This window comes from Somniosus microcephalus, chromosome 30 (genome assembly GCF_052327205.1).
Source record: "Somniosus microcephalus isolate GS21.2 chromosome 30, FLI_Smic_1.0, whole genome shotgun sequence".
Classification (NCBI taxonomy): domain Eukaryota; kingdom Metazoa; phylum Chordata; class Chondrichthyes; order Squaliformes; family Somniosidae; genus Somniosus; species Somniosus microcephalus.
The window spans coordinates 27480049-27507716 of record NC_141016.1 but is presented as its reverse complement, the minus strand read 5'-3'; the positions used below and the strand labels follow the sequence as shown (position 1 = coordinate 27507716).

Below are 27668 nucleotides of genomic sequence, written 5' to 3'. Positions count from 1 at the left end.
GTGCAGGAGAGTGCTCCTAGTGTGACACTCTCTTTATCCACTTGCCTCTCTCTGCCGTCTCTTTCTCCCCCACCCTGTCTCTCTCACCCCGCCTCTGTCTCAGTCTCTCTACCTGTCTGAAGGTGAGAAACTGGAAGAGAAGTAGATGTAGAAGCTCTGTAACTTCCTGATGGACCTACACTGGGGGTGCAAATGCTTCAGCGAGGTGGCAAGGTACCTGGAGCTGCTGTAATTCCGCGGTGTTGTTATCGCATTGCTTCTGCAGGTCCTTGAGATGAGCTTCGTGTTTCTGCTGCTGGTGTCGCCTCTCCGCTTTCTGTCGAGCTTCTTCCTGGACTATGAACTGGGGGAAAAAAAACACCGACATTAATTAACAGCACATTTACCTCAACGGCGTAACGTGAGGAAATCTACATGATATAAGGGGTTAATTTCAAGTGCTTGCTGGGTAAAAGTTTTCAGACTTGACACTGGGCAAGTGTCGATGTGTAACTAGAGCTATTGTAAGTACTCGGACTGCAGCCAGGAACAGATGTCTACCCACCTAATGAGAATGTAGAAGTGAAATAATGAGTTTCTTTGATGTACCAATGACCTGATAACTTGTGACCGAAAGCAAAGCTAGCCTCCCTATATATGATTAAAGAGGACCTCCGGTTACACGATTCATGCCCGGTTATAGATTAACGGTTGACTTATGTGTCCAGGATCCTTCTGTCAATATGTTATTTCTACCTGATGATTAATCTAAAATGTATCCTGATAGAGGAACAAAGGAATGTCAATCAAACTTGTTTGTTACACTGTATAAATATGGAACGCTTACGCTGTATCATTGGAATAGTAGCCTCACCCCTTGAGTGGAGGTACTGATTCCCCTTGCAAGTTAAATAAAAGGCCTGTCCGTCTGACGAATCCAAGTGTGTATTGAGTCATTACCCAGAGCTAAGAAGTAAGGCACTTCTACAATTTGGAGGTTCCACCGAGATGGCTTGCTGTACCAATTGGTGAGTTAACAGACGCCGAGTACGTTGCTCGGTTGGGAAAATCCCATCGGCCGAAGGTGGTGTTTTGCCACATTTTTGGGACTTTCCCTGCCAGAAGCATAGCTGCGCACAGTCTGTTTATTCCATTGGACAGTACTGCCATCGGGTAATTGACTCACAAGGTTCGGAGGTTAAACTGCCGTTGTGACTGCTTCCCTTTCAGAAACGGAACAGAGGACCAGCCATGAGGCGCTGACGCCCCGCGAACAGGATCGTGCAGAAAAGGACTGTATAAAGGTACCAGAGAGAGAAGGTTAAGTCAGGAATTTGATTAACTAAGGAGCTAGCGATTTATTGGAAATTGAACTAGCAAGGTTCCAGCTTGCTGAGAGAGAAGGTTAAGTCAGGAATTTGATTAACTAAGGAGCTAGCGATTTACTGGAAATTGAACTAGCAAGGTTGCAGCTTGAAGTTAGCTGGGACAAATTGAAGGCCCTTTTTGCTAAAGATTTGGCTAAAGGGAATAGGGTAAAAAAAGAGAGAAGAGTGGGCGGTTGTCTGAAACACAGTGTCAATGTTTAATGTTTATGAGAGTGAGTATTTAACTACTTGTTATTATCAATCAACTTTGCAGCTTTGTCCAGTAAGGCTGCATAGGTTGGGGATTTAGTAACACAAGTGTATTGTTTATTGTTTATTGTTATATGTATTAATGTTTAGTCATGTCTGATCTGTAGAGGCGTCCCACGCAGATCATAGAGTGTTACGGAATTGTTGTATGTTTTAACTAAAATATTTAAGCTGAAAAAAAACTGCAGAAGGGGTTGGAAAAGACCCAAGCCGGGGAAGTGAGTCCCGCGGCGGAATGTATGGTTGAGAAAATAGTGATGTCTTTTACATGATCCACTAAGCTATTGTGGATTCAGTATTTTCCCCAGTTAGAAATACCTTCCACGAGGGTTGAGAACCCTCGAGTTTTATACGTATGTATAGTTTATTAATCTGATCTGTAGGGGCGTACAACGCAGATCATGGATTGTCACGGGAGTTTAGATTGTTTTAAGTGAACCATTTAAGCTGCTAAAATGAGTGCTAGCGCCAGTAAGCCACCCGAGAAAGGCACGCCAGCAGCCTTTATGTTAAAGAACTGGTCAATCATCCATTGATCACCTACCAAATTGGTCCAAATGGACTGTAAATAAGACTAGACCCTTTCCCTCAGATAGTCATTTAACATAGAAAGAATTACTTGCCTCGAGAAATGTTTAACGGACGAGAGAGAAATAGAGAACAGCCAGATAAAAAGACTGCCTCTATGTTTGTTGAGTCAGAAAAAAAAATTACCCCGAAGAAACACCTTTCTCCTCTATTATGGTAGGATAACAAGGTAACTATAGAAGGATGAATAGAGGGGAATATAGAGGAAGACGTGGTAGAGTAAGAGGGTATGGACGATCTGGTAATTGTTACAATTGCGGACAACCCGGACATTGGGCAAACCAATGCCCTGCGAAAAATCGTCAGAATAAAACCTCCAATAATGGACCTCCGTTAGAGAATAAAGGTCCTAATTTCACTGTCCATAACCCTTTTTCGGACCAGTCAGGAGGTTACCCTACAAACGGACAGGGATTTAGGAGAAATAGAGATCAGAATTACTGACTGACACCAGCAGCCCCAGGCGCCACAGACCACCAAATGCCCGTTGTTTCTTTAAATTCACGCAGCGAACCTGAAATTAAAATGCAAATAGCTGGGAGACCTATGTCATTTTAGTAGATACAGGAGCAACCTTTTCAGTGTTAGGGAAAGGATATTCTGAAGGAATGCCTATTAATGGGAAAAAGACCCCGATAGCTGGATTGGCTGGAATACTACAACGCTTGAATCAATCGACTCCCCTCACAGTAAAAGTAGAAGAATTTGAGGAAGAACACTCCTTTCTGTTATCAGGAGATGTCTCTATGAATTTATGTGGAAGAGACTTGCTGTGCAAAATTAATGCTACAATTATTTGCTCCCCATCAGGAGTAACGGTAGAAATCCAAGTAGATAAGGCATATGCGTACCCAGTAACAGAAATAAAACACCCTGTTCTTTATGCATGGGAAATTGCCGACCCAAGTTTGAGTCCCAAACTTGTCAGTCTGTTAGGAGCGTGGGGATTCATTACAAGCTCCATAAAACAATACCAGGAATCCCTGAAACTAGGGAAATGGCATCCAAAATTGCACTGCACGGCCTGCTATGACAAAACAGGACAAGATTATCAGCCGTTTTTTAATTTAAAATACCTCCTAACTATTAGACTGCACAGCCCTATAAAGTTACAATTAATCCAGCTGCACCATTACCCAAAAGGTCACAGTATCCATTGTCAGAGAAAGCAGAAAAAGGAGTTGAGCCAGTGATGGAATCATTGTTAAAACAGGGAGTTAACGCCGGATAGAATAAAGGTTGTTTGCAACACATCGTTGCCAAAAACTAAAGGAGAAATGAAGCATTTTCTAGGAATGACTGGCTATTGTAGACAATGAATACATGAGCATGACAAATTTGGAAAATTCATGGTTACCTGACTTCCTCGGGAACCCAGATTAAAAATGCACAAGAAGTGAAAAATCTTTTACTAGCTATTCAGAGACGTAAACAGATTGCAATTATTAAGTGCCAAGCGCACACGGGGCATTTGGACAAGGTTGCGCTTGGAAACGCTGCTGCAGATAGCGCTGCTAAGTCAGTAGCTATATCAAGTACTGAACGACAAGTTTCAGCCTTCCCTGTTAGGGAAAAGCCAGAGATACCGCAGCCCCCGTCCTTAGATGATGTGCTGACCCATCAAAATAGGGCCAGTTCTGATGAAGTAAAGGAATGGGTTGTTAATCATTGTTTTAAAAACACTGACGGCTTATGGGTTCATCATGACGGCCGCATGGTGGCACCCAAATCATTACTATCACCAATTGCCCGATGTGTTCATAAATTCACCCATGCGGGCAAAGAGGGGATGGCGGACTGTATCCTCAAGACCTGGTATGCACCAGGAATCTCAAAATTGGCAAAACAAATTTGTGAAAATTGTATTATCTGCCAGACCATGAATGCAGGAAAAAAAATAAAGAAGGTACAGCCCGCATCCCATCCAAACCCCATGGGTCCTTTTGTACACTTGCAAATGGATTTTATTGAACTACCTGTGTGTATGAGCTTTAAATATGTATTAGTTATTGTTGATATGTTTTCAAGATGGATTGAAGCGTTTCCTTGTAGAAAGAGTGACGCCACTACTGTTGCTAAATGTTTATTGAAGGACATTGTACCTCGCTTTGGGATACCAGCAAAACTGTCAAGTGACAATGGGTCCCATTTTACGGGAACAGTGATTAAGGAACTATGCAAAGCTTTACAGATTAACCAGCACCTTCATTGCAGTTATCATCCACAGTCGGCTGGACTAGTGGAAAGATATAACGGGATGCTGAAAAACAAGCTTGCAAAACTATGTAAAGAAACTGGACTTAAATGGGTTGATTTGTTACCCATAGCTTTAATGACAATGCGGTCTGCTACCAACAGAACTACAGGATTGTCGGCTCACGAGATCGTCATGGGAAGACCACAAAGATTGCCTTTTTCGGCACCTTTAACAGCTAAACAAATGGACATCCATAAAATGGAGGAAGATATGTTGAGTTATTGCATTGCACTAACCAAATGCATTTCTAGTTTCCATCAACAGGTGAAGGAAGCCCAGGTCGATCCCGCTGAAGGAAAGTGCCATACTTTCGAGCCAGGAGATAACGTCTAAAGAATGGCCTTCAACCCAGATTTGAGGGACCCTTCCAAGTACTCCTGACCACAAACACCGCTGTAAAAGTAAAGGAGCGACCAACATGGATACACGCGTCCCATTGTAAGAAGGCATCAGTTGAAGACAATACACTGCCAAGATGAACTGGATTTGGACTCTAATAAGACTGTTCCCTTTGTTAACGATAATTGAAACTGCCATATGGATTTACCCAGATCCTCTGAAAGGCAAACCATGTATAAAAGAATGTGTACTTTTAACCAAAAATCTCTTTTATGTTATATGTTATAATGAGACCATGAAAGTCCAGCTCCAGGACCATACTATGCAGGTACCCCCGTATCAACCCCTAAATCTTAGGGTAAGATAGTAGAAGAAGATAGTGGACAAAGGCTTGATAAGCTATGGGTCACATGCCCTGATACTGTATTACCAAGTGACAAAACTGCGAACGGAGGGGTTATCTGCAGTGGTAATTCAAGAGGAGGACTGGCCCTGACAGCTAAGTCAATGTTTTGTGATAATCCTTTTACACAACCCCTCGTTTCAACATCAATTACTCAGAAAAGAAAAGTTAGTAGGACCGCTAAGAAACAAGGAGGGAGAAGTAGAAGACTGTTAAATAAGCATAACTATCATCAAGTTAATACCTTTGTATACATGAGCTATCTGTACGCTAAAAGACAGAACCTTGCCAAATGCTGGATATGCAGCCACATCCCTGTGCATGCAGAGGGTGGAATACCTCTAAGGCCCATTCCCTTCGAAATAGAAGAGATGGTAGGGTGGTTATTACAGTCTAATACCACCTGGAATAAGGAGGCAGCCAGGACATTTCAGACCCAAAATAGTTTAAACCCAGATCAGTTGGAAAATGAATGGAAAGATGCAGGATACAACCTTATAAAACTTGAAGGGTGGTTTCATCCCCAATATGATAGTCGAAGGAATCCAGAGAGTCTATTAGTGACGTCAATGGGAACCATAAATAAAACAAAAGGAGAAGTCTGTCTGGTAAACGACAATGGAGAAGGATTGATGGTTGGATGGAGTGAGTGCAAATGTAACTACACTTTAACTAAAACTACTACTAAACCACCGGGTGCAGTCGAATGGCCCTATTGGGGACGGTGGAATCTGTCCACAGTACAAAATTTGACTAGTAAAAAAATCTGGAAAGGAGAACACGGAATAGGAATGATGCACCAGATATGGAACAAATTTGAAGCCTATAATAACACCTATTTCATCTGTGGGCATAGAGCATACCCTTGGTTACCACAAAATTGGACTGGGTCATGTTACTTGGGATATGTAGTGCCCTATATACATCATATTTCATCTTTGGATAGCCACCCTGGGACACGAGTAAAACGAGCCATTACAGAAAGTGAAAGTTTCTTTGCTATAGCATTTCCCTGGTATGGAACAGGGAAGCTGGTAAGAGAATCTATAAACATGGCAGCAGTGCTGGAACAAATAGCCAATGATAAACGCAGAAATGGTGGCTATGCGCACTGTTGCTTTACAAAGCCGCATGGCTCTGGACTAATTGTTGGCAAAAGGGGGCACATGTGCAATCATAAAAACCGAATGTTGCACCTATATCCCAGATAGCTCAGAAAATATCACCAACCTGGTAAACCACATAAAGGAGGCTGTAGAGAAACTACGTCAACCTGAACCATGGTCCATGTGGGATTGGATTTCAGGATGGGGAGGAGCACTAGGAAAGCAAATTTTGGAAACCTTAATCGCAATTGTGATGATAATAATTTTAATTAGTTTATTGATTGGTTGTTTAAAATTATTGTGTACAAAAGTCCTTTCCTTATTAACGTCAACTCCTCCAGTACCAATGATGTCTGAATATGAGGATATTAAGGGTGAGACCTTTGATGTAGAGTTTCTTAAACTTAGCGAAATAGATTGTCCTTAGAAAGGACAAAAGGGGGGAATGAGGAAATCTACATGATATAAGGGGTTAATTTCAAGTGCTTGCTGGGTAAAAGTTTTCAGACTTGACACTGGGCAAGTGTCGATGTGTAACTAGAGCTATTGTAAGTACTCGGACTGCAGCCAGGAACAGATGTCTACCCACCTAATGAGAATGTAGAAGTGAAATAATGAGTTTCTTTGATGTACCAATGACCTGATAACTTGTGACCGAAAGCAAAGCTAGCCTCCCTATATATGATTAAAGAGGACCTCCGGTTACACGATTCATGCCCGGTTATAGATTAACGGTTGACTTATGTGTCCAGGATCCTTCTGTCAATATGTTATTTCTACCTGATGATTAATCTAAAATGTATCCTGATAGAGGAACAAAGGAATGTCAATCAAACTTGTTTGTTACACTGTATAAATATGGAACGCTTACGCTGTATCATTGGAATAGTAGCCTCACCCCTTGAGTGGAGGTACTGATTCCCCTTGCAAGTTAAATAAAAGGCCTGTCCGTCTGACGAATCCAAGTGTGTATTGAGTCATTACCCAGAGCTAAGAAGTAAGGCACTTCTACAAACGTCACCTGCAGATAGACTTTATGCAGGTCCAGCATCTCGTGAAGTGGTGCGCCGATAACAACCTGGCCCTTAACATCAAGAAAACCAAAGAAATCATTGTGGACTTCAGGAAGTCTAAAGGCGGAAGTCACACCCCCATCCACATCAATGGGGCTGTGGTGGAAAGGGTGGACAGCTTTAAGTTCCTCGGAGTCCACATCACGGAAGACCTCTCCTTGTCCCTCAATACCTCCTCTCTGGTGAAGAAGGCCCAGCAGCGCCTATATTTCCTAAGGAGGCTGAAGGGATGTAACCTGTCACCCCTGATCCTCTCTAACTTTTACCGCTGCACAATAGAGAGCATCCTGACAAACTGTATCACAGTATGGTACGGCAGCTGTAGCTCCTATGACCGGAAAGCCCTGCAGCGGGTAGTCAAAACTGCCCAACACATTACCGGCACCCGGCTACCAACCATAGAGCACATATACCAGAAACGCTGTCTACGGAGGTCACGGTCCATCATCAAAGACCCTACCCACCCCAGCCACAGTCTGTTCGCCCTCCTGCCATCTGGGAGACGCTACAGATGCATTCGCACCCGTACGACCAGATTTAGGAACAGCTTCTTTCCCAGGGCTGTCATCCTACTGAACTCCACAAATAAACTCTAAAGCCTGCACATCTGCCAATGCACTTTATTATGGTTATATTTATGTTAATGTATTACAAGCCAAATGGATGTTGAATGTTTAAATGTCTTAATCTAAATGTACACTCTCGGGAGCCGCAAGCCTACATTTCATTGTACTGCACTTGTGCACTAACAATGACAATAAAAGTTGATTTGATTTGATTTGACTGCTCTCTCTCCATCGGCAGAAATAAAGGGGGGAGTTTTCCCAGCCCTGGGGAGGCGGGTTTGGAGGTGGGACTGCCGGGAAAATGGCAGAAACTGGGAGCGGGTACCGAACCCGCCCCCAACCCACCTCTGTGCCATCTTCCCGGGAGGCGGGACCCCGACTTGCGCAGGGACCCGTCTCCTCGAGGCGGGAAGGGGATTAGTGCCAATTAACTGCCTGTTAACATGTAGTTAACAGGCAGTTAAGCGGCTTATCCCCATTTTACCCACACAAGTGCGGGTTTCCCGACAGCTGCGAACCCCGCCAGGGTCAGCGAGGCGAGCAGTGGGTCTGCGGGGGTCAGACGGGTCGAAAAGTGCGCTGTGGAGGTGAGTGATGGGTGCAAGTGTGGAGAGGTAAGTATGGGAGGTGAGTGAAAAGTGTTAGAAAAAGTTTCCTTACCTTTGTTTCTTCCTGCAGGCTTCAATCGTTGGGGATCCGGAGGCTCCTCATCTCAACGGCAGAGATGACAGATGGCTGCTGCATTCTCAGATGCAGCAGCCATCTGATTTCTGCTCAGGAAAGAGGTTTGGTGAATCTTGAATACAAGGCCTCACCAAAGAACAGAGATTGTCAGTGTTTGACAGCTTCTCAAAGCTGTCAAACGGTGACAATTCATCTGTCAAAAATTTTGACAGATGAAACATCATATGCTGATGTCCTCTGTCACCAGCTTTCCCTTAATTGGCCTGCTAAGCCCGCAGGGCGGGATTAACAAGGTCAATCAAGGGAAAATAGCGTGGCTTGGCCGGACGTCGTTGGGGGCGGGACTGAAACCTGACAACCAGCAGTCCCGCCCCCAACGCGCGCCCATTGACAAAATCCAGCCCAAAGAGTCCAAACACCACAGGATGGGCAGTGCCGCTGGGTCTATATTTTGTGGCTTGTGCGATCTTCCGTGAGATTACCCACTCAAGGCTCGAGTGTGCAGGTGCAGGGAATCAGCTCAGTTTCAATTCCCAGGTTCTCTGCATGCATTTCAATGTTATGTTGCAGACACTAACACTAATCCTAACCCCACCCTCTAACCTGAATCCTAACCCCCAACCCTAAACAACCAACACTGACCTTAACACAGGCCCACTGCAGGAATTACCATTCAGTGCATCAGACCCTAACACTAACCTTAACTCTAATGCCTAACCCTAACCCCAACCCTACCTTCTAATCCTAACCATAACACCGACCCAAATCTTAAAGCAGATACATGGAACCAACTCCATCTCAATCCATAGGCCCACTACATGCATTACCACGCGATATCCCAGACTCTTACACTATCCCTAACCCCCTAAGCCTAACCTCTAACCCTAACCCCTAAAGCTAGCCCCAATCCTAACCCTTTGTGATACCCTTCAATAACCCTGTCTGCAAAAATGTTGTGTGTCACCCTCTTAAAATTCCGAACACTCCCCTACCTGGTTTCCATCCATTCCCTGTTCCTTCCAGGAACGATGCTGAAACAGTCACTCAGGTTACGTTTCTAATACAGATCTTATGCTGATCAGCAGCAGACGAGAATGCCAGAAATTGCCAGTTAAGAACCTGCAGCCCAACAAACCATGGCAGGTTGGAATAGCGAGACCTGTGTTGCCTTGCCCGCGTCAGATGATTGCACTCAGGGTTAAGAGTTTGACCGTTTCAGCAGCAACACTAGAATTGCTGTTTCTGCTTTTTGGGGAGGTAAAAATAAAATCAGCCTGGCTACCATTCCCCCATCCAGTGAGTCCCTATACAAGGTGTGTTGATGTGTCTGGGACCTGTGCTGTAATCTCTATGATTCTGAGAGGCCAGTTCCACGATCCTGTGCTCACAGGGAGTTAATCACGGAGAATTCCAGTCACGCAGTCTGTGATTTCCCACCCATTATATTAAATGGACAATAACCATAGGCTTCCGCCAATGATTTCCCGCAATGAGTTTCCTCTGAGCGCAGCTTCCCGTTGGAAGCAAGGGTTCGGCACTTACGATATATCTCACGGTGGGCACCACCTGTGATTCTGTACTAATGGTACATAGAGTGCGGAATGGAATGACTAACCTGTTTGATGAGCTCCCTTTGTTCCACTGCCCCGACTGCCTTGATCTTCAGGCTTTGTTTGAAGATGTTCAGTCTGGTCTTGCTGTCGTTGCGTTGTGTTTTTGGCAGTCGAGTCCTCTCCTGTGCTTGCTGGCTCTTCAAATCCTCAATAAGGCAGTTGTGATCATAGGCCATTCGGTCCTTCTCCTGCAAGAGCGATGTGGAAGACAGCTCTTTATACAGAAGGAATCTAACATGACGGCAATTAACAGCAGTTTGATTTAAAAAAAAACTCTCTCCAGTTTGCAAGTTGATTTCTTCAACTCGTTTGGTTCTGTGCAGGGGCGCCATAATATTTCCCATCCAAATAGGAAAGCAACATAGCCCTCCTCCCAATACTGCTTTTAATCTGGCTGTGAGATCATTGATTGACTTGCTCTCTGCCTTTCCTGCAGGATTATCGATTCAGTAAGGTCACTAGGCAGGGTATTGGAGGAGGAGGGATGAGTGGTGCCCTATCAGATTGTGGTGACTGGATCAGTGTACAGAGGTGAATCCATCCATCGTGTAGTCACTCTGCAATGCCTAACATTCAATGCACAGTCCCAGGAGAATGAAGTGTGAGCTTCTAGAGTGCACCAAATTTGTATCAAGCGCAGTAACCCAGGGTGGCACAGCATTGATGCACGGCACCATGAGGTCCTGGGACACTGGGCACTGCCCCACAGGAGCAACTGGATGAAATGCCCAAGAGCCTTTCTGGTGCAACTCACAGCAGCTGGAAACCGAGACACCAGAAGCTCATCGACTGTGACAGCTTCATAGCCCAGGGGATGGGGCATCTCGCACCTTCGCAAAACAGATGGTTGGAACGCTTCTGTGTACCTGGTGGTTATGGGGAGCTTGACAGGCAGGCAGCTACGTAGACAGCCATTCAGATTTAGGTAAACCAATAGGTGCGTCTATCAAACCCCGACAGCTTAATCATGGACTTGTGGCAGAGCCACCAGGGGACTCTGATCTAATGTACATAATTATCTTTAACAAATTATTAGGTACAGAATGAATCTGTATCTTTGTTCATATTATTGCATGTACATAGCGCGGTCCCTTTAAGAATGAGACCAAACGCGATGACGTCATCACGTTGATCACGTGATCCTCCAGCGGCAGGAAAACGTCATGACGTCAGGCTGGGGAGCCGCCCTAGCCAGTCCTCGTGGAGCCAGCAAAGAGTACAGACCTGTAATTTAGTTCTCCTATGTTTTCCCGTTAAACTCTGTTGAATAGTATTAAACATCGTTTGTTTGATAGACTGACTCGACCTCAGTCCTTTAGTTAGGAATCTAGCCATTCCTACAGACTGACTTTTACAAATTTTTAATTTTCTTCAATTAATACAATTTACTCCTTAATAAGACAATCTTCCCTCTGTGGCTGAGAGGGCTAATCAAAACTTCACACAAAGACAGACAGACACCCACAAAACAAAAGCAAAATACTGCGGATGCTGAAAATGTGAAATAAAAAAAGAAAATGCTGGAAATCCTTTTTGTCTTTTAATCTCGCCTGCCTTCCACCCTATCGCAGACCTTCCCTTTTGTTCTTTCCTCCTCTCCCCCTTTCCCTGCCCCTGTACTTGCTTAAAAACTGAATTTCTAACTTCTTCCAGTTCTGATGAAAGGTCATCGACCTGAAACGTTAACTCTGTTTCTCTCTCCATAGATGATGCTGAGAATGTCCAGCATTTTCTGTTTTTATCACACGCACACACACCGGCTCAGACACACACACACACACACACACACACACACATACACACAGCTGGACACACAGGCTCAGACACACACGTGTGCACGCAGTACCATGTAAAGTTTACATGTGACGCTCACTCACCTTCTCGTGCCGCTTCATCAGCAGTTGCCTCTGTAGCGAGAACTGTTCCTTCACCTGCTGCTTGAACAGATGGTACTTCTCTTGCAGATGCCGTTGTTCAACGTCCCAGACCACTGACTCACGGTCTAATGCAGAGACACAGGACAGGAGGCATAATGCAAGATAACCAGACAGTTAAACAGTGCCTTTGCCAGATGTGGAATATTTAGCGCTGGTGTTGAAAAAACTCATACAACCAAGAGTGAGGATGTGCTCATTTGCCTCAGCGTCTCTGGGCTAGGGAGGGGGTGGGGAAATGTGCCAGGGTTTCCACTTACAATGGTTATCCAATGACCAAGTGTGTGTGTGCAGGTATTGGGTGCGGATGGGATCGGGTTCAGCTGCGATGCCTCCCCTGGTTGAGCTTCACTGTCCAGCCCTACACATGATGAATGGCCACTTGCGCGATCTACTTAAGAGCTGCTGCGACCTGTGAGATCATCCAGGAGTGGACAGGGAAAAGCTAGGGGCAAGCGAGTCATCATAGCTTAGAAGATGTAGGGGGAAAATTCGATTGCTTCGTGCCTCCCGTTAGTGCCCTAAGGAGGCGCTAACGGGGCGCAAAGCAACTAGCGCCCGGGCGCGGTGCCGCCAACGCCTCCTGCGAAATTCAGCGGGAGGTTAGCGGTGGTGGTAACTGGTAGCGCCCTGCGGCGCTGTGCCGCCGGCGATGATGTCATCGCCGTGCGCAGCACCCCGCTTGCACCCCGGCCGCGATCTTTGGTAGCGCCCCCTGACTTACCGCCGGACGCTATGTCGGACGGGGTCAGAGGGGGCCTACCTGCGGCCGGGGAGGCGCTATTTAAAGGCGAGGTGCTGGGCGGCCATTTTTGTTGCTGGCCGCCTGATAGCACCTGCCTATGCTCCCGTCCCCGGCGTCCTTACCCGCCCCCCCCGCAGAGTGCTGGCTGTGTTCCATAAGCCCGACACTTCTCTTGAGTGCCGGGCTCTCTTGCCGGCACTCCTGATCCCCGGGGGCCCAGCTGGGCCCAGGGTCGACGCTGCACAAGGCCCCTCCCCTTTAAGAAGGGGAGGAAGACCTGCAATACTGCGACATGCCGCAGCACCACATTGCGCCGCGATTTTCCCTCGCAGGGCCCCAAGAGGGAGGCAGGCGCGCTTCCAGTAGTGCCCCGCTTCCCTCTTGGGGCGCTACCACTCAACTTACGTCGCGAGGGCGCTAATTTGTCTGGGGTGCTAAAAGTAGCGCCCTGGCAAAGTTAGCGCCCCAAAGAGGGCGCGACTCAATTTTTAGCCCACAAGGTTTTCAAACAGTAAAACAGTTGCTTACTCTTCAAGGTTTTATCGATCGTCTCAGAGGGTCGTTGAGACTGACTGGAAATTTGATACCAATTCATGAGGTGGGGGGAGGGAGCAATTAAAGATCACACCAATTTATAAGCTGCTGATCAGTGTTTTGAAAACTATAAACACTGTTTGACAACAAGATTTCTACCCCAGACTTTATGGTGTATCTATCAATAGAAGATTCCCTTTTCTTCTCATAGAACCCACTGGAATCAAAGAATGATGAGGTTCAGATGGGGTCCATCACTGGAATGATGGGGTCCATCACTGGAATGATGGGGTCCATCACTGGAATGATGGAGTCCATCACTGGAATGATGAGGTCCATCACTGGAATGATGAGGTCCAGCTGATGCTATAGAGACAATCCTTGGGATACCATGATCCCAAACATGACGACCAATCTGTGTCAATTTGCCCCCCCCGGTTTAGATGGGAAGGACAACAAAACTAAAACCTCTGCTAGCCTCATGTCCTGAAGCTCAACCATGCAACGCTCATCCGACATCATTCAAACACTGCCCTCAGAATCCAGCAATGTTGTCAGTGCCGGTTCTGTTCTTAATTTGTGTTCGTGTAATGATACAAAAGCATCTGACATTCAACGTGTGATGTGGATTTATGTGTGGCCTGAATATACTTGTGCGCGAGTCCTCACCTCTCTTGAGCTGTTGTCCTTTCATCAGCCGCTCGAAATCAGTGGAAGATATTTTGGTCTTCCGCTCCTGAACAATCTTTTGCAGTGCCTCATTCAGCTCTTGCTGTTGTTTCTGGATGAATTCTTGCTCCTGGTAAGAAAGAAAGAACTTGCATTTATACAGTGCCTTTCGCGACCTCAGGATATCCCAAAGCGATTTACAGCCAGTTAAGCTCTTTTTGAGGTGTACAGGAAACTTTCTTTTAACCGACACCTAAATAACTGGAAATCTCTGTTAACCGGCAAAATTCAGGAGTAGGTTCAGGTAAGTTTTACTTCATATTAGTGGCAGTTCCTGGGTCTGTGGCTGTGTAACTGGGGTTCGTGCACTTGTTGCTAAGCAACAGGGACGCTTGGTCTGCGGCCGGAGTTCCTGCACATGTTGCTAAGCAACAGGGAAGCCTGGATTTGTTGCTGTGTACGGAGCTCTCGTACCTTTTAACTATACCTCTCTGTAATCCGGACTTTTTGATAAACCGGCACCACGCCGGTCCCGTTGGTGCCGGATAATAAAGAGTTTCCTGTACTCACTGTTGTAATGTAGAGAAATTAGTAAGACAAAAAGTGCACAGAACTCGACATTAGAAGGTTCACACTTTATGTCCTGCTGGTGACAACGGAAGAACACGGAGCTGTGAAAATGCCAAATAAAATCTGTTTACTGATGGAGAGCCAATAATAACTTTCCAAAAGGAATTGGATAAATACTTGAAGATGAAAAATGTGCAGGTCTGTGGGGAAAGTGCAAGGAGTGGGACTGATTGGGTAGCTATTTCAGAGAGCCGGCCATAGGCACGATTAGCAGAACGGCCTCCTTCTGCGCTGTATCATTCTGTGATTCATCTGGGATAGTTACCAGACAATCCATATGGAAGAATTTGTAAACAAGGGTGTGCAATTTGAATTTTACGTGTTGGGTTCCAGGGAGCCAGCGGAGTTTGGTGAGAAATATGGTGATGGGCGAGTGGGATTTAGTGCAGGATATGATGCAGGCGGTAGTGTTTGAATGAGTTGGGTAGATCTCGGGAGGTTGGACCAGAGAGTGTAAGCGAATTGTACAACAAGAATGTAGAAAGCTATATAGCAACACTGCGCTGCAGCTAACCTGGGAATGTTTGATGGGACAGTGTAGAGGGAGCTTTACTCTGTATCTAACCCGTGCTGTACCTGCCCTGGGAGTGTCTGATGGGACAGTGTAGAGGGAGCTTTACTCTGTATCTAACCCGTGCTGTACCTGCCCTGGGAGTGTTTGATTGGACAGTGTAGAGGGAGCTTTACTCTGTATCTAACCCGTGCTGTACCTGCCCTGGGAGTGTTTGATGGGACAGTATAGAGGGAGCTTTACTCTGTATCTAACCTGTGTAGTACCTGCCCTGGGAGTGTTTGATGGGACAGTGTAGAGGGAGTTTTACTCTGTATCTAACCCCGTGCTGTACCTGCCCTGGGAGTGTTTGATGGGACAGTGTAGAGAGAGCTTTACTCTGTATCTAACCCGTGCTGTACCTGCCCTGGGAGTGTTTGATGGGACAGTGTAGAGGGAGCTTTACTCTGTATCTAACCCGTGCTGTACCTGCCCTGGGAGTGTTTGATGGGACAGTATAGAGAGAGCTTTACTCTGTATCTAACCTGTGCTGTACCTGCCCTGGGAGTGTTTGATGGGACAGTGTAGAGGGAGCTTTACTCTGTATCTAACCCGTGCTGTACCTGCCCTGGGAGTGTTTGATGGGACAGTGTAGAGGGGGCTTTACTCTGTATCTAACCCGTGCTGTACCTGCCCTGGGAGTGTTTGATGGGACAGTGTAGAGAGAGCTTTACTCTGTATCTAACCCGTGCTGTACCTGCCCTGGGAGTGTTTGATGGGACAGTGTAGAGGGAGCTTTACTCTGTATATAACCCATGCTGTACCTGCCCTGGGAGTGTTTGATGGGACAGTGTAGAGGGAGCTTTACTCTGTATATAACTCATGCTGTACCTGCCCTGGGAGTGTTTGATGGGACAGTGTAGAGGGAGCTTTACTCTGTATCTAACCCGTGCTGTACCTGCCCTGGGAGCGTTTGATGGGACAGTGTAGAGGGAGCTTTACTTTGTATCTAACCCGTGCTGTACCTGCCCTGGGAGCGTTTGATGGGACAGTGTAGAGGGAGCTTTACTTTGTATCTAACCCGTGCTGTACCTGCCCTGGGAGTGTTTGATACGGACACTGGCTGCTAAAATTCACAAATAAGAAAAGTAACTTACTTGCTTTTTGTCCTTCAGTGACGGACGTTGTTTTCCTAAATCTTTTTCTTGTCGTGCTTTCAGCCGTTTTGCCTCATCGCGCAGTCGGTTTGCATAGTCCTGCTCCAGTCGATCAATAGTCTGTCTGCAGTTTCGCTCCAGGTTCTCAATCTCCTGGTCATAGTAACGTTTCTTGTTCTGCTCGGGTATTAATGACACAGGTAACTTACGGAGGTTACTTGAACAGGTCCGTGTGCTAATGTACCTACTGTGCTATCATTCCTCTGATGTCTCCCTTTTCTCCTGCAAGTCTTGAGTCATTCTGAGGGATGGTCTCATACATGCCAACGGCCCTCGAGTAGCTCATCCATGTGTCCACTTTCACACACGGGCCTAATCAGTGAACGTTGACAGGCTGGGTGGGATATCGTTGCTGAGCATCATCCTGTTTAACCCCGGCGACCACACATACACTTTCTAGCTGAGGGGACTGGATAATGATCAAAGTGTCTACCCTTGCTGATCCCCCTCCTCCCAAGACCAGGTCATTGAGGCCCAATTGTAGCATGGTTGCGATCAGCTAAGCAGGCACTGAACCTGGGATTTCAAAATTCTTATCCTCGTTTTCAAATCCCTTCATGGCCTCGTCCCTCCCTATCTCTACAACCCCCTCTACTAAAGTTCCCTCTACACTGCCCCAAACAGTCCCAGGGCAGGTACAACATGGGTTAGATACAGAGTAAAGCTCCCTCTACACTGTCCCATCAAACACTCGCAGGGCAGGTACAACATGGGTTAGATACAGAGTAAAGCTCCCTCTACACTATCCCATCAAACACTCCCAGGGCAGGTACAGCACGGGTTAGATACAGAGTAAAGCTCCCTCTACACTGTCCCATCAAACACTCCCAGGGCAGGTTGTGGTAAACCACTGTATTGTATATTGCCACCTCTGGGTGGCGCTGTGTATGGAGGCATGCCTCAGCTGACTCCACCCACCACTGTGTGGGTTTCGTTCAGACTTGTTCAGTCACTCACGAAGAAGCATGGTCTCTTCTTAGCTAATAAAAGCCTTATTCATCTCTTCTTTCGACTCATCATCTCTTCTTCGACTCATCACCTTTTATGAAGTAATTGATAAGCGTATCAATTTTATTAGCTAAAAGTTAAATGGCGACACCTGAGGAGCAACAACAGCAACGGATACAGCAGACATTGCTGAGAGCCCTCAGACCACCACGCCTGGACCTCGACCCTCAAGATGTGGGTGCATCAGCCAAGTTTGAACACTGGCTGAGCTGCTTTGAATCCTTCCTCGCAATCTCACAGGTTACAGAGGAGGATCACAAACTGAAAATTTTGACCGCCCAGGTGAGCCATCAAGTATATATGCTAATCCGGGACTCTAATACGTACGTGGCGGCCCTCGAGCTACTAAAAGGGCAATATACGCGCCCAGTGAACACAATTTACGCCCGACACCTCTTGGGATCCCGCAGGCAGCAACCGGGAGAATCGGTAGGGGCATTTGCACGGGCGCTACTGGCACTCTGCAGAGACTGCGATTGTAAAGCGGTAACGGCTGTGGAGCACGCGCAGGGACTCGCCTGTGATGCCTTCGTCAGGGGCCTCCAGTCAGACCACACCCGGCAGAGACTGCTAGAAAGCAAGGAACCCAACCTGAAGACGGCCATTGCCCTTGCGCTCTCGTTAGAGGAGGCCCACCGAAACCTCGAGGCATACCCCCGTAACGGCGCCGAGACATGGCAATCGAAACCGTGGGACACGGGACCGCCGCCCCCGGCACCAACCGCTGCAGCGACCCAACCGAGACAGCAGCCTCCGGTAAGAACTGCTTCGATGCCCAGTAACCAGGCCCAAAAATGCTATTTCTGTGGCCAGTTAAAACATCCCAGAGCGCACTGCCCAGCTAAGACAGCTACCTGCTCGGGCTGCGGGAAGAAAGGCCATTACGCTAACGCCTGCAAGGGGAAGCCAGCCAGCAGCGCAGCGTGCGGGCCGTGGGAGCAGCCATCTTATCCGCCATTTTGTGTACCCCCGGCCGCATGGCATCCGCCGCCATCGTATCCAACGCACTCAACCGCCATTTCGTCACCGGAACCGACCACCGTCTCGGCGGATGACTATAGTGACTCACTAAGCCACATACTGGCCTCCGTGACGCTGGATCAAGCCCTCCCTCACCATCTATCCAGCTCCATGATGGATATCGCGGTAAACGGCCGCGCCACCAGTTGCCTGATCGACAGCGGGAGCACAGAGAGTTTCGTCCACCCCGACACGGTACGTAGCCACTCCCTCACGATTCTGCCAACGCACCATCGCATTTCTATGGCGTCCAAGTCCCAGTCAATGGACATCAGCGGCTACTGTGTGGTGACCCTGTCAGTAGGGGGCACTGAATATCAAAAATTTAAACTGCTAGTCCTGCCCCGTCTTTGCGCTGCCGTCCTGCTAGGGTTGGATTTTCAGTGCCACCTTAAGAGTGTCACACTAGCATACGGTGGACCCCTCCCCCCACTCACAGTCTGCAACCAACAACTTTTAAATCGCCCGCTGCAAACCACCTGCAGCCTTTCCACATTAAAAGTCCCCCCCCCTCCCCTGTTCGCTAACCTCACCCGCGACTGTAAACCCATCGCTACCAAAAGCAGGCGGTACATTGCCGGGGACAGAGCTTTTATCAGCTCTGAGGTGGAGCGGCTCTTGAAGGAGGGCATTATCGAAGGTAGCACTAGCCCCTGGCGAGCCCAGGTTGTAGTCGTTAAAACCACTGCAAAACGCCGCATGGTAATCGACTACAGCCAAACCATAAACCGGTACACCCAGCTGGACGCGTACCCCCTCCCTCGCATATCTGATATGGTCAATCAGATTGCGCAATACAAAGTATTCTCCACCATCGACCTTAAGTCAGCGTACCACCAGCTGCCCATCCGCCATGAGGACCGCCAGTATACTGCCTTCGAGGCAAACGGCCGCCTCTACCACTTCCTTAGGGTCCCCTTCGGCGTCACCAACGGGGTTTCGGTCTTCCAAAGGGAGATGGACCGAATGGTTGACCAGAACGCGCTGCGGGCAACCTTCCCCTATTTGGATAACGTCACCATCTGCGGCCACGACCAGCAGGACCACGACGTTAATCTAGCAAATTTCCTCCGTACGGCCCAACGGCTGAACCTAACGTACAATAAGGAAAAATGTATGTTTCACACCAAGCGCCTGGCCATCCTCGGCTGCGTGGTGGAGAACGGAGTCATCGGGCCCGACCCCGACAGAATGCGCCCCCTAATGGAGCTACCCCTTCCCCACTGCCAAAAAGCACTGAAGAGATGCCTGGGGTTTTTCTCCTACTACGCCCAGTGGGTGCCCCTCTATGCAGACAAAGCCAGGCCCCTCATCAAAGCCACCTCCTTCCCCCTGACACCAGAGGCGTGTGCAGCCTTCACTCTTATCAAGAACGATATCGCGAAGGCCGCAATGCACGCGGTGGATGAGTCCATCCCCTTCCAAGTGGAGAGCGATGCCTCCGACTTCGCCCTAGCCGCGACCCTTAACCAGGCGGGCAGACCCGTGGCCTTTTTCTCAAGGACCCTCCAGGGCCCCGAGACGAGACACTCCTCCGTCGAAAAGGAGGCCCAGGCTATTGTAGAAGCGGTGCGTCACTGGAGGCATTACCTGGCCGGGAAACGATTTACCCTGCTCACTGACCAGCGTTCAGTAGCTTTTATGTTTAATAATAAGCAGAGGGGTAAAATCAAGAACGACAAGATCTTGAGGTGGAGAATCGAACTCTCCACCTACAATTATGATATCTTGTATCGGCCAGGGAAACTCAATGAGCCCCCAGATGCCCTATCACGTGGTACATGCGCCAACGCGCAGAGTGATAGGCTGCAGTCCCTCCACAATGACCTCTGCCACCCGGGGGTCACCAGGTTTTTCCATTTTATCAAATCCCGTAACCTGCCCTACTCCATCGAGGAGGTCAGGACCATGACCAAGAGCTGCCAAATCTGCGCCGAGTGCAAACCGCACTTCTATAGGCCGGACAGAGCAAGCCTGATCAAGGCCACCCGCCCCTTCGAACGCCTGAGCATCGATTTTAAAGGGCCCCTCCCCTCCGCTGACCGCAATGTGTACTTCCTCAACATAGTTGATGAGTACTCCCGTTTCCCCTTTGCCATCCCTTGCCCAGACATGACCAGTACCACGGTCATCAAGTGTCTGAATGACATCTTCGCTCTGTTCGGGTTCCCCAGCTATATACATAGCGACAGGGGCTCATCGTTCATGAGCGACGAACTTCGGCAGTACCTGCTAACAAGAGGTATCGCCACGAGCAGGACCACTGTATTGTATATTGCCACCTCTGGGTGGCGCTGTGTATGGAGGCATGCCTCAGCTGACTCCACCCACCACTGTGTGGGTTTCGTTCAGACTTGTTCAGTCACTCACGAAGAAGCATGGTCTCTTCTTAGCTAATAAAAGCCTTATTCATCTCTTCTTTCGACTCATCATCTCTTCTTCGACTCATCACCTTTTATGAAGTAATTGATAAGCGTATCACAGGTACAGCACAGGTTAGATACAGAGTAAAGCTCCCTCTACACTGTCCCATCAAACACTCCCAGGGCAGGTACAGCATGGGTTAGATACAGAGTAAAGCTCCCTCTACACTGTCCCATCAAACACTCCCAGGGCAGGTACAGCACGGGTTAGATACAGAGTAAAGCTCGCTCTACACTGTCCCATCAAACACTCCCAGAGCAGGTACAGCACGGGTTAGATACAGAGTAAAGCTCCCTCTACACTGTCCCATCAAACTCTCCCAGGGCAGGTACAGCACGGGTTAGATACAGAGTAAAGCTCCCTCTACACTGTTCCATCAAACTCTCCCAGGGCAGGTACAGCACGGGTTAGATACAGAGTAAAGCTCCCTCTACACTGTCCCATCAAACACTCCCAGGACAGGTACAGCATGGGTTAGATACAGAGTAAAGCTCCCTCTACACTGTCCCATCAAACACTCCCAGGGCAGGTACAGCACGGGTTAGATACAGAGTAAAGCTCGCTCTACACTGTCCCATCAAACACTCCCAGGGCAGGTACAGCACGGGTTAGATACAGAGTAAAGTTCCCTCTACACTGTCCCATCAAACTCTCCCAGGGCAGGTACAGCACGGGTTAGATACAGAGTAAAGCTCCCTCTACACTGTTCCATCAAACTCTCCCAGGGCAGGTACAGCACGGGTTAGATGCAACGCTTGGGTTTAAGAGATTGAAGATTGTAGGAAGAAGGGAAGACAGAGGAAAGACTCAAGGAGGTGAAGAGTCCGCACATTTGAGGTCCTGGGAAAGAGGCAAGTCAGAGTGACGAGTCTTGGTTTCGACACACTTGAGATGCACAGAGAAATACACAGAGAGGTTACAACATGGAAACTATTGGACCCAACCGTCCATGTTGGCAATCATTGTCTACACGAGCAAATAGTTCTAATCACCTTTACCTACCTTGTTCCCATATCTCTTCATCCCCATGGCACATTACCATCCTTACCATCATTTCCTGCTCGATTTGCCGGAACATTTGCTCCCGCTGATGCTGTAGTTTCAGGTCGAGCTGTGTTTGAACTCGATGCTCCTCCTTCTGCAGCAGCCGAAGTTCCCGGAGTTCCTGACGCCTGTAGGAAATAATTCAGTTCACATCCAGGGCTCGCATGGCTACACATCACACAGCAAACCTGTGCTTTGGAAAGGGGGAGGGGGGAGGGGCCTTGGGTAGGCTCGCAACCTATTGGCAAGTTCTAAACCAGCTAGGTGGCAGGAAAAGATCCGTGGCTCAGTGGGCAGCACCCTCGCCTCTGAGTCAGAAGGTTGTGGGTTCAAGTCCCACTCCAGAGACTTGAGCACAAAAATCTAGGCTGACACTCCCAGTGCAGTGCTGAGGGAGTGCTGCACTGTCGGAGGTGCCGTCTTTCAGATGAGTCGTTAAACTGAGGCCCCGTCTGCTCTCTCGGGTGGAGGTAAAAGATCCCACGGCACTATTTCGAAGAGTTCTCCCCGGTGTCCTGGCCAATATTTATCCTTCAATCAACATCACTGAAAAACAGATTGTCTGGTTGTTATCACATTGCTGTTTGTGGGAGCTTGCTGTGCGCAAATTGGCTGCTGCATTTCCCACATTACAACAGTGACTCCACTTCAAAAAATACTTCACTGGCTGTAAAGCGCTTTGGAACGTCCAGTAGTCATGAAAGACGCTATAGAAATGCAAGTCTTTCTTGAATTCTGACATTTGCTTTACTGATAAATATTTGGAAAAATCTAAATAAGCTAAAAAATTAACACCTCCGCATCATTAAGATACACACCAATGGCACATAGGAACAGGAGGAGGCCATTCAACTCCTCGAGCCTGTTCCGCCATTCAATTAGATGATGGCTGATTTGTACCTTAACTCCATTTACCCGCCTTTGCTCCATATCCCTTCGTACCCGTATCTAACAAAATTCATCAATCTCAGTCTTGAACGCTCCAATTGTGCCTCAGCATCCACAGCCTTTTGGGGGAAGAGAGTTCCAGATTTCCACTACCCTTTGTGTAAAAAAAGTGCTTCCTGGTGTCAGCCGTGGCTCAGTGGATTGCACACTTGCCTCTGAGTCAGGAGGTTGTGGGTTCAAGTACCACTCCAGAAACTAGGCTGACACTCCAGTGCAGTGCTGAGGGACTGCCGCACTGTAAGAGGTGCTGCCTTTCAGATGAGACGTGTTAAACCAAGGTGCTCCCTCAGGTGAATGTAACAGATCCCACGGCACTATTTTGAAGAAGAGCAGGGGAATTATCCCCAGTGTCCTGGGCCAATATTTATCCCTCAATCAACATCACTAAAACAGATTATCTGGTCATTATCACATTGCTGTTTGTGGAACCTTGCTGTGCACAAATTGGCTGCTGCGTTTCCCTACATTACAACAGTGACTACGCTTCAAAAAGCACTTTGGGACGTCCGGTGGTCATGAAAGGTGCTATATAAAGGAAAGTCTTTCTTTTTCCTAAATGGCCGAGCTCTAATTTTAAGATGATGTCTAGTTTTTCTCCTCTCTCTCGAGACTTGCTGAGCTGTCGTTCCATGGACACCAGGAGCCATCCAGTACCTCACCAAGTAGCCATGCTTCACACGTGAGCCTAGACAGTGAGTGTTGGTGGGCTCTTGACCGTGGGAAGCTTCATAACCGAGCCCAGTCCTATCCTCACATGTCCATTCTCTGGTGTCAGTCACCGGATAGGACAGGAGTGATGGGCCGAATGGCCCTTCTATGCTGTAAGATTCTACGATTCTCAGCCATTGGATGAAGGAGGGGGAGGCTACCCTCTGGTGAAGATAAGAGGGCCGGAATTCGGAATTATAGACCGGTAAGCCTGACATCGGTAGTGGGGAAAATGCTAGAGTCCATTATAAAGGATGTAATAGCAGAGCACTTGGAAAACAGTGACAGGATCGGACAAAGTCAACATGGATTTACAAAAGGTAAATGGAGCTTGACTAACCTACTGGAATTTTTTGAGGATGTAACTGGTAGAATAGATAAGGGAGAACCAGTGGATGTGGTGTATTTGGACTTTCAGAAGGCTTTTGATAATGTCCCGCATAAGAGATTAGCGTGTAAAGTTAAAGCACATGGGATTGGGGGCAAGGTACTGACTTGGATAGAGAACTGGTTGACAGACAGGAAGCAAAGAGTTAGAATAAACGGGTCTTTTTCCGAGTGGCAGGCAGTGACTAGTGGGGTACCGCAGGGATCGGTCCTTGGACCCCAGCTATTCACAATATATATTAATGATCTGGACGAGGGAAGTAGATGTAATATCTCCGAGTTTGCAGACGACACAAAGCTGGGTGGGCGTGTGTGCTGTGAGGAGGATGCCAAGAAACTCCAGTATGATTTGGACAGGTTGGGTGATTGGGCAGATGCATGGCAGATGCAGTATAATGTGGATAAATGCGAGGTTATCCACTTTGGTGGCAAAAACAGGAAGACAGATTATTATCTGAACGGCAATAGATTGGGAGAAGGGTAAGTGCAATGAGACCTGGGTGTCCTTGTGCACCAGTCGCGGAAGGTAAGCATGCAGGTGCAGCAGGCGATTAAGAAGGCAAATGGTATGTTGGCCTTCGTAGCGAGAGGGTTTGAGTACAGGAGCAAGGCTGTCTTGCTGCAGTTGTACAGGCCTTGGTGAGACCACACCTTGAGTATTGTGTGTAGTTTTGGTCGCCTTATCTGAGGAAGGATGTTCTTGCCATGGAGGGAGTGCAGCGAAGATTCACCAGACTGATACCTGGGATGGCAGGAATGACGTATGAGTAGAGATTGGTTCGATTAGGCTTATATTCGCTGGAGTTTAGAAGAATGAGAGGGGATCTCATTGAAACTTATAAAATTCTAACAGGACTAGACAGACTAGATGCAGGAAGGATGTTCCCGATGGCGGGGGAGTCCAGAACCAGGGGTCACAGTCTAAAGATAAGGGGTAAGCCATTTAGGACTGAGGTGAGGAGGAATTTCTTCACCCAGAGAGTGATGAACCTGTGAAATTCTCTGCCACACTGAACAGTTGAGGCCAATTCATTAAATATATTCAAGAAGGAGTTAGATATATTTCTTGAGGCTAAAGGGATCAAGGGATATGGGGAGAAAGCAGGGACAGGGTACTGAATTTGGATGATCAGCCATGATCTCATTAAATGGCGGAGCAGGCTCGAGGGGCTGAATGGCCTACTCCTGCTCCTATCTTCTATGTTTCTATGGTGAGCTCTCACCTGGCTGACCGCATGTCCTGGTCCTTCTTGTCATCCTCGCTGACAACCTTTGATGTTGTGACACTCACTTCCACTCCATCCACCACGAACTTCCGGGTTTTCTTTAATGTCTTCCTCTGTGCAGGTCTATCCTGGAACACAGGCAGTATTTTTATAAACCCCATGGCACATTCACTTGCCCTGTTGTAATAGTGCTAATTTTCCAAATTATTACAACAGTTAATTAGCCTTCCCCCCCCCCCCCCCCACCTTGTGGGCCACTTGCTCCCCTCCCTTGTGCCTTGCTCCCCTTGGGGAGTGGGGGTTGGTGCGATCGGATTGCACTCTTTTCTCATGTGACTTTATATAAGCCCCTCACTGTAATATGCATCAAACACTCTTCTTAGAGTGTAGCAGAGTGAGAGAGGGATGATATGTCAGCCATAGGCTTTTTGAGAGCTCTGCACAATAGGGGTACAACTTTAAGAAGTTATATAAAATGTCAGAATGACCAAGGCAATGTGGTATAAGTTTAAGACCTTAATTGCCTTTAATCAGGAATGGCTCCCAGCCTGTAAGCAAAAAAGGCAGGGGAATAGTTCAGTGAAGGAGGGGAGTTTAGGGGAGAGTGAGAAGGTGTATGCTGGAAAATAATCCCTGTTATAGTTTTGTTCATCGCTGCACTGAAAGACACAACTGCCATGGGTGAATAAACGTGAATTATTTTCACCATTGTAGCTCTGGTCTGCGTGTCTAATGGAGCACTGGGTCCTGGGCTCGCTACAACTTGTCACACTAGATATCACTGAAGCTGAGCAATGTGGCTGGTGTTCTGCAAACGTTCTATGCAACAATAAGAATGAAAGGTTAGAATAAATCAGGAAAGATTACTTACTTCTTCTTCAAACTCTTCAAACTGCCTCTGGAATGAAGACAAAGAACAAATGGACAGCCATTCAGATTTTCGCAAAGATGGCAGAAAAAATCAGTTAAAAAAGGAAAACATTCGTTAAATTGAGTCACCTGTTTATAAAATACATTTCTAGTGCAAGGGAGGAATCTGTCCGACTCAAGTTCTTCACTGCCGTATAGGTAGGAGACTTTCCTCTCCCCAATCTCACCTTCCGGTGAATGTTCAACCAAAGGGGGCCTTACAGCAGAAGGTCGCAATGTCTCTCCCTCCGCTGTGGTCAGACCATTTGCTTCCAGCCTTACGGTTTCCTTGGAAACGTCTGATTCGATAATCTTAAAAAATAAAAGCAAAGGATTTTTTTTTGTCAGTCTTGCTCCCTTCCACACTGCTTGGTTCCCTCGGTCTACAGCCAGTCAGGGGGAGGTGGGGGGGCGGGGGTGGGGGCTGCTGGTGACTTGCACCAGGCTTCTACAAAAGGTTGCTCTAGAACTTTTCTTCTCATTGATAAATTGAGGTGAAAGGCCAAGGTGTATAGTTCAGGGCACTGCCACGGTTGAAATGAAGAGAGAGATGGTAGGAGAAAGGGAAGACTGAGGGACATAGGAAGCTCCAGAGTGAAGAGTTAGAAAGGGAGACTTTGCAATAAGTCTTGATTATGATCCAGTGAGGATGCAGGGAGGGAAAGAACATGTAGAATGGCAAATGTGCAGCTTAGAATGAACAAAAGAAGATTTCAGAGTAGCACTGACCGCAGTACAGGAAACTTTGTGTTATCCGGAGGCTAACCGTCCGGCAAGCTCGAGCCACCGACAAAAATCAGGAGCCGTTTTTTATTCTTTTCGTTTCTTTTCTTTGCTTTTTTTTGAACAGTCAAGCTCTGCAAGGTCTGTAGCTAAGCAACAGCTTCAGCTAGAGACGCTACAGAGACGCTTGCCGACTGTTTAGAGGCTGTTGCTAAGCAACAGGGTCATCTCCGTATGTTTCAACATTAGCTCTGGAGTGTCCGGCAGTTTTGAGGGAATGGCAGCAGCTCGGTCCCGTCGGTGCCGGATAGCACAAAGTTTCCTGTAATAATGATAAAATAGAGAGGCGGCAGAGGGAATAAAGATTGAGGCAGAGATTGGGGGCTAGAGGTGTGAAAGGGATCACCAACTGTGGTTCAGTGGGCAGCACTCTCGCCTGAGTCAGAAGGTCGTGGGTTCAAGCCCCACTCCAGAGACTTGAGCACATAATCCAGGCTGACACTCCCAGTGCAGTACTGAGGGAGTGCCGCACTGTCAGAGGTGCCGTCTTTTGGATGAGACGTTAAACCGAGGCCCCCGTCTGCCCTCTCGGCTGGATGCAAAAGATCCCATGGCGCTATTTGAAGAAGAGCAGGGGAGTTCTCCCCGGTGTCCTGGCCAATATTTATCCCTCAACCAACATCACTGCTGTTTGTGGGAGCTTATGCCCAAATTGGGTGCCTACACTTCAAAGTACTTAATTGACTGTAAAGTGCTTTGGGGCATACCAAGGACGCTATATAAATGCAAGTTCTTTCTTTTTCTTTC

The 27668-nt window shown here is 47.6% G+C and overlaps 1 protein-coding gene across 1 annotated transcript in view; it reads right to left on the bottom strand.

The window, feature by feature from the left end:
• LOC147098046 (STE20-like serine/threonine-protein kinase) overlaps positions 1 to 27668 on the bottom strand; it is an 80046-nt gene that overhangs the window by 5350 nt on the left and 47028 nt on the right. The window contains exons 10-18 of the mRNA XM_085971269.1: positions 26229 to 26450; positions 26101 to 26127; positions 25227 to 25357; positions 21965 to 22088; positions 16405 to 16581; positions 14128 to 14257; positions 12123 to 12247; positions 10248 to 10433; positions 218 to 343 (exon numbers count right to left, since the gene is read on the bottom strand). Of these exons, the coding sequence (XP_085827395.1) occupies positions 218 to 343; positions 10248 to 10433; positions 12123 to 12247; positions 14128 to 14257; positions 16405 to 16581; positions 21965 to 22088; positions 25227 to 25357; positions 26101 to 26127; positions 26229 to 26450 (1248 nt within the window). The remainder of the gene's footprint in view (positions 1 to 217; positions 344 to 10247; positions 10434 to 12122; positions 12248 to 14127; positions 14258 to 16404; positions 16582 to 21964; positions 22089 to 25226; positions 25358 to 26100; positions 26128 to 26228; positions 26451 to 27668) is intronic.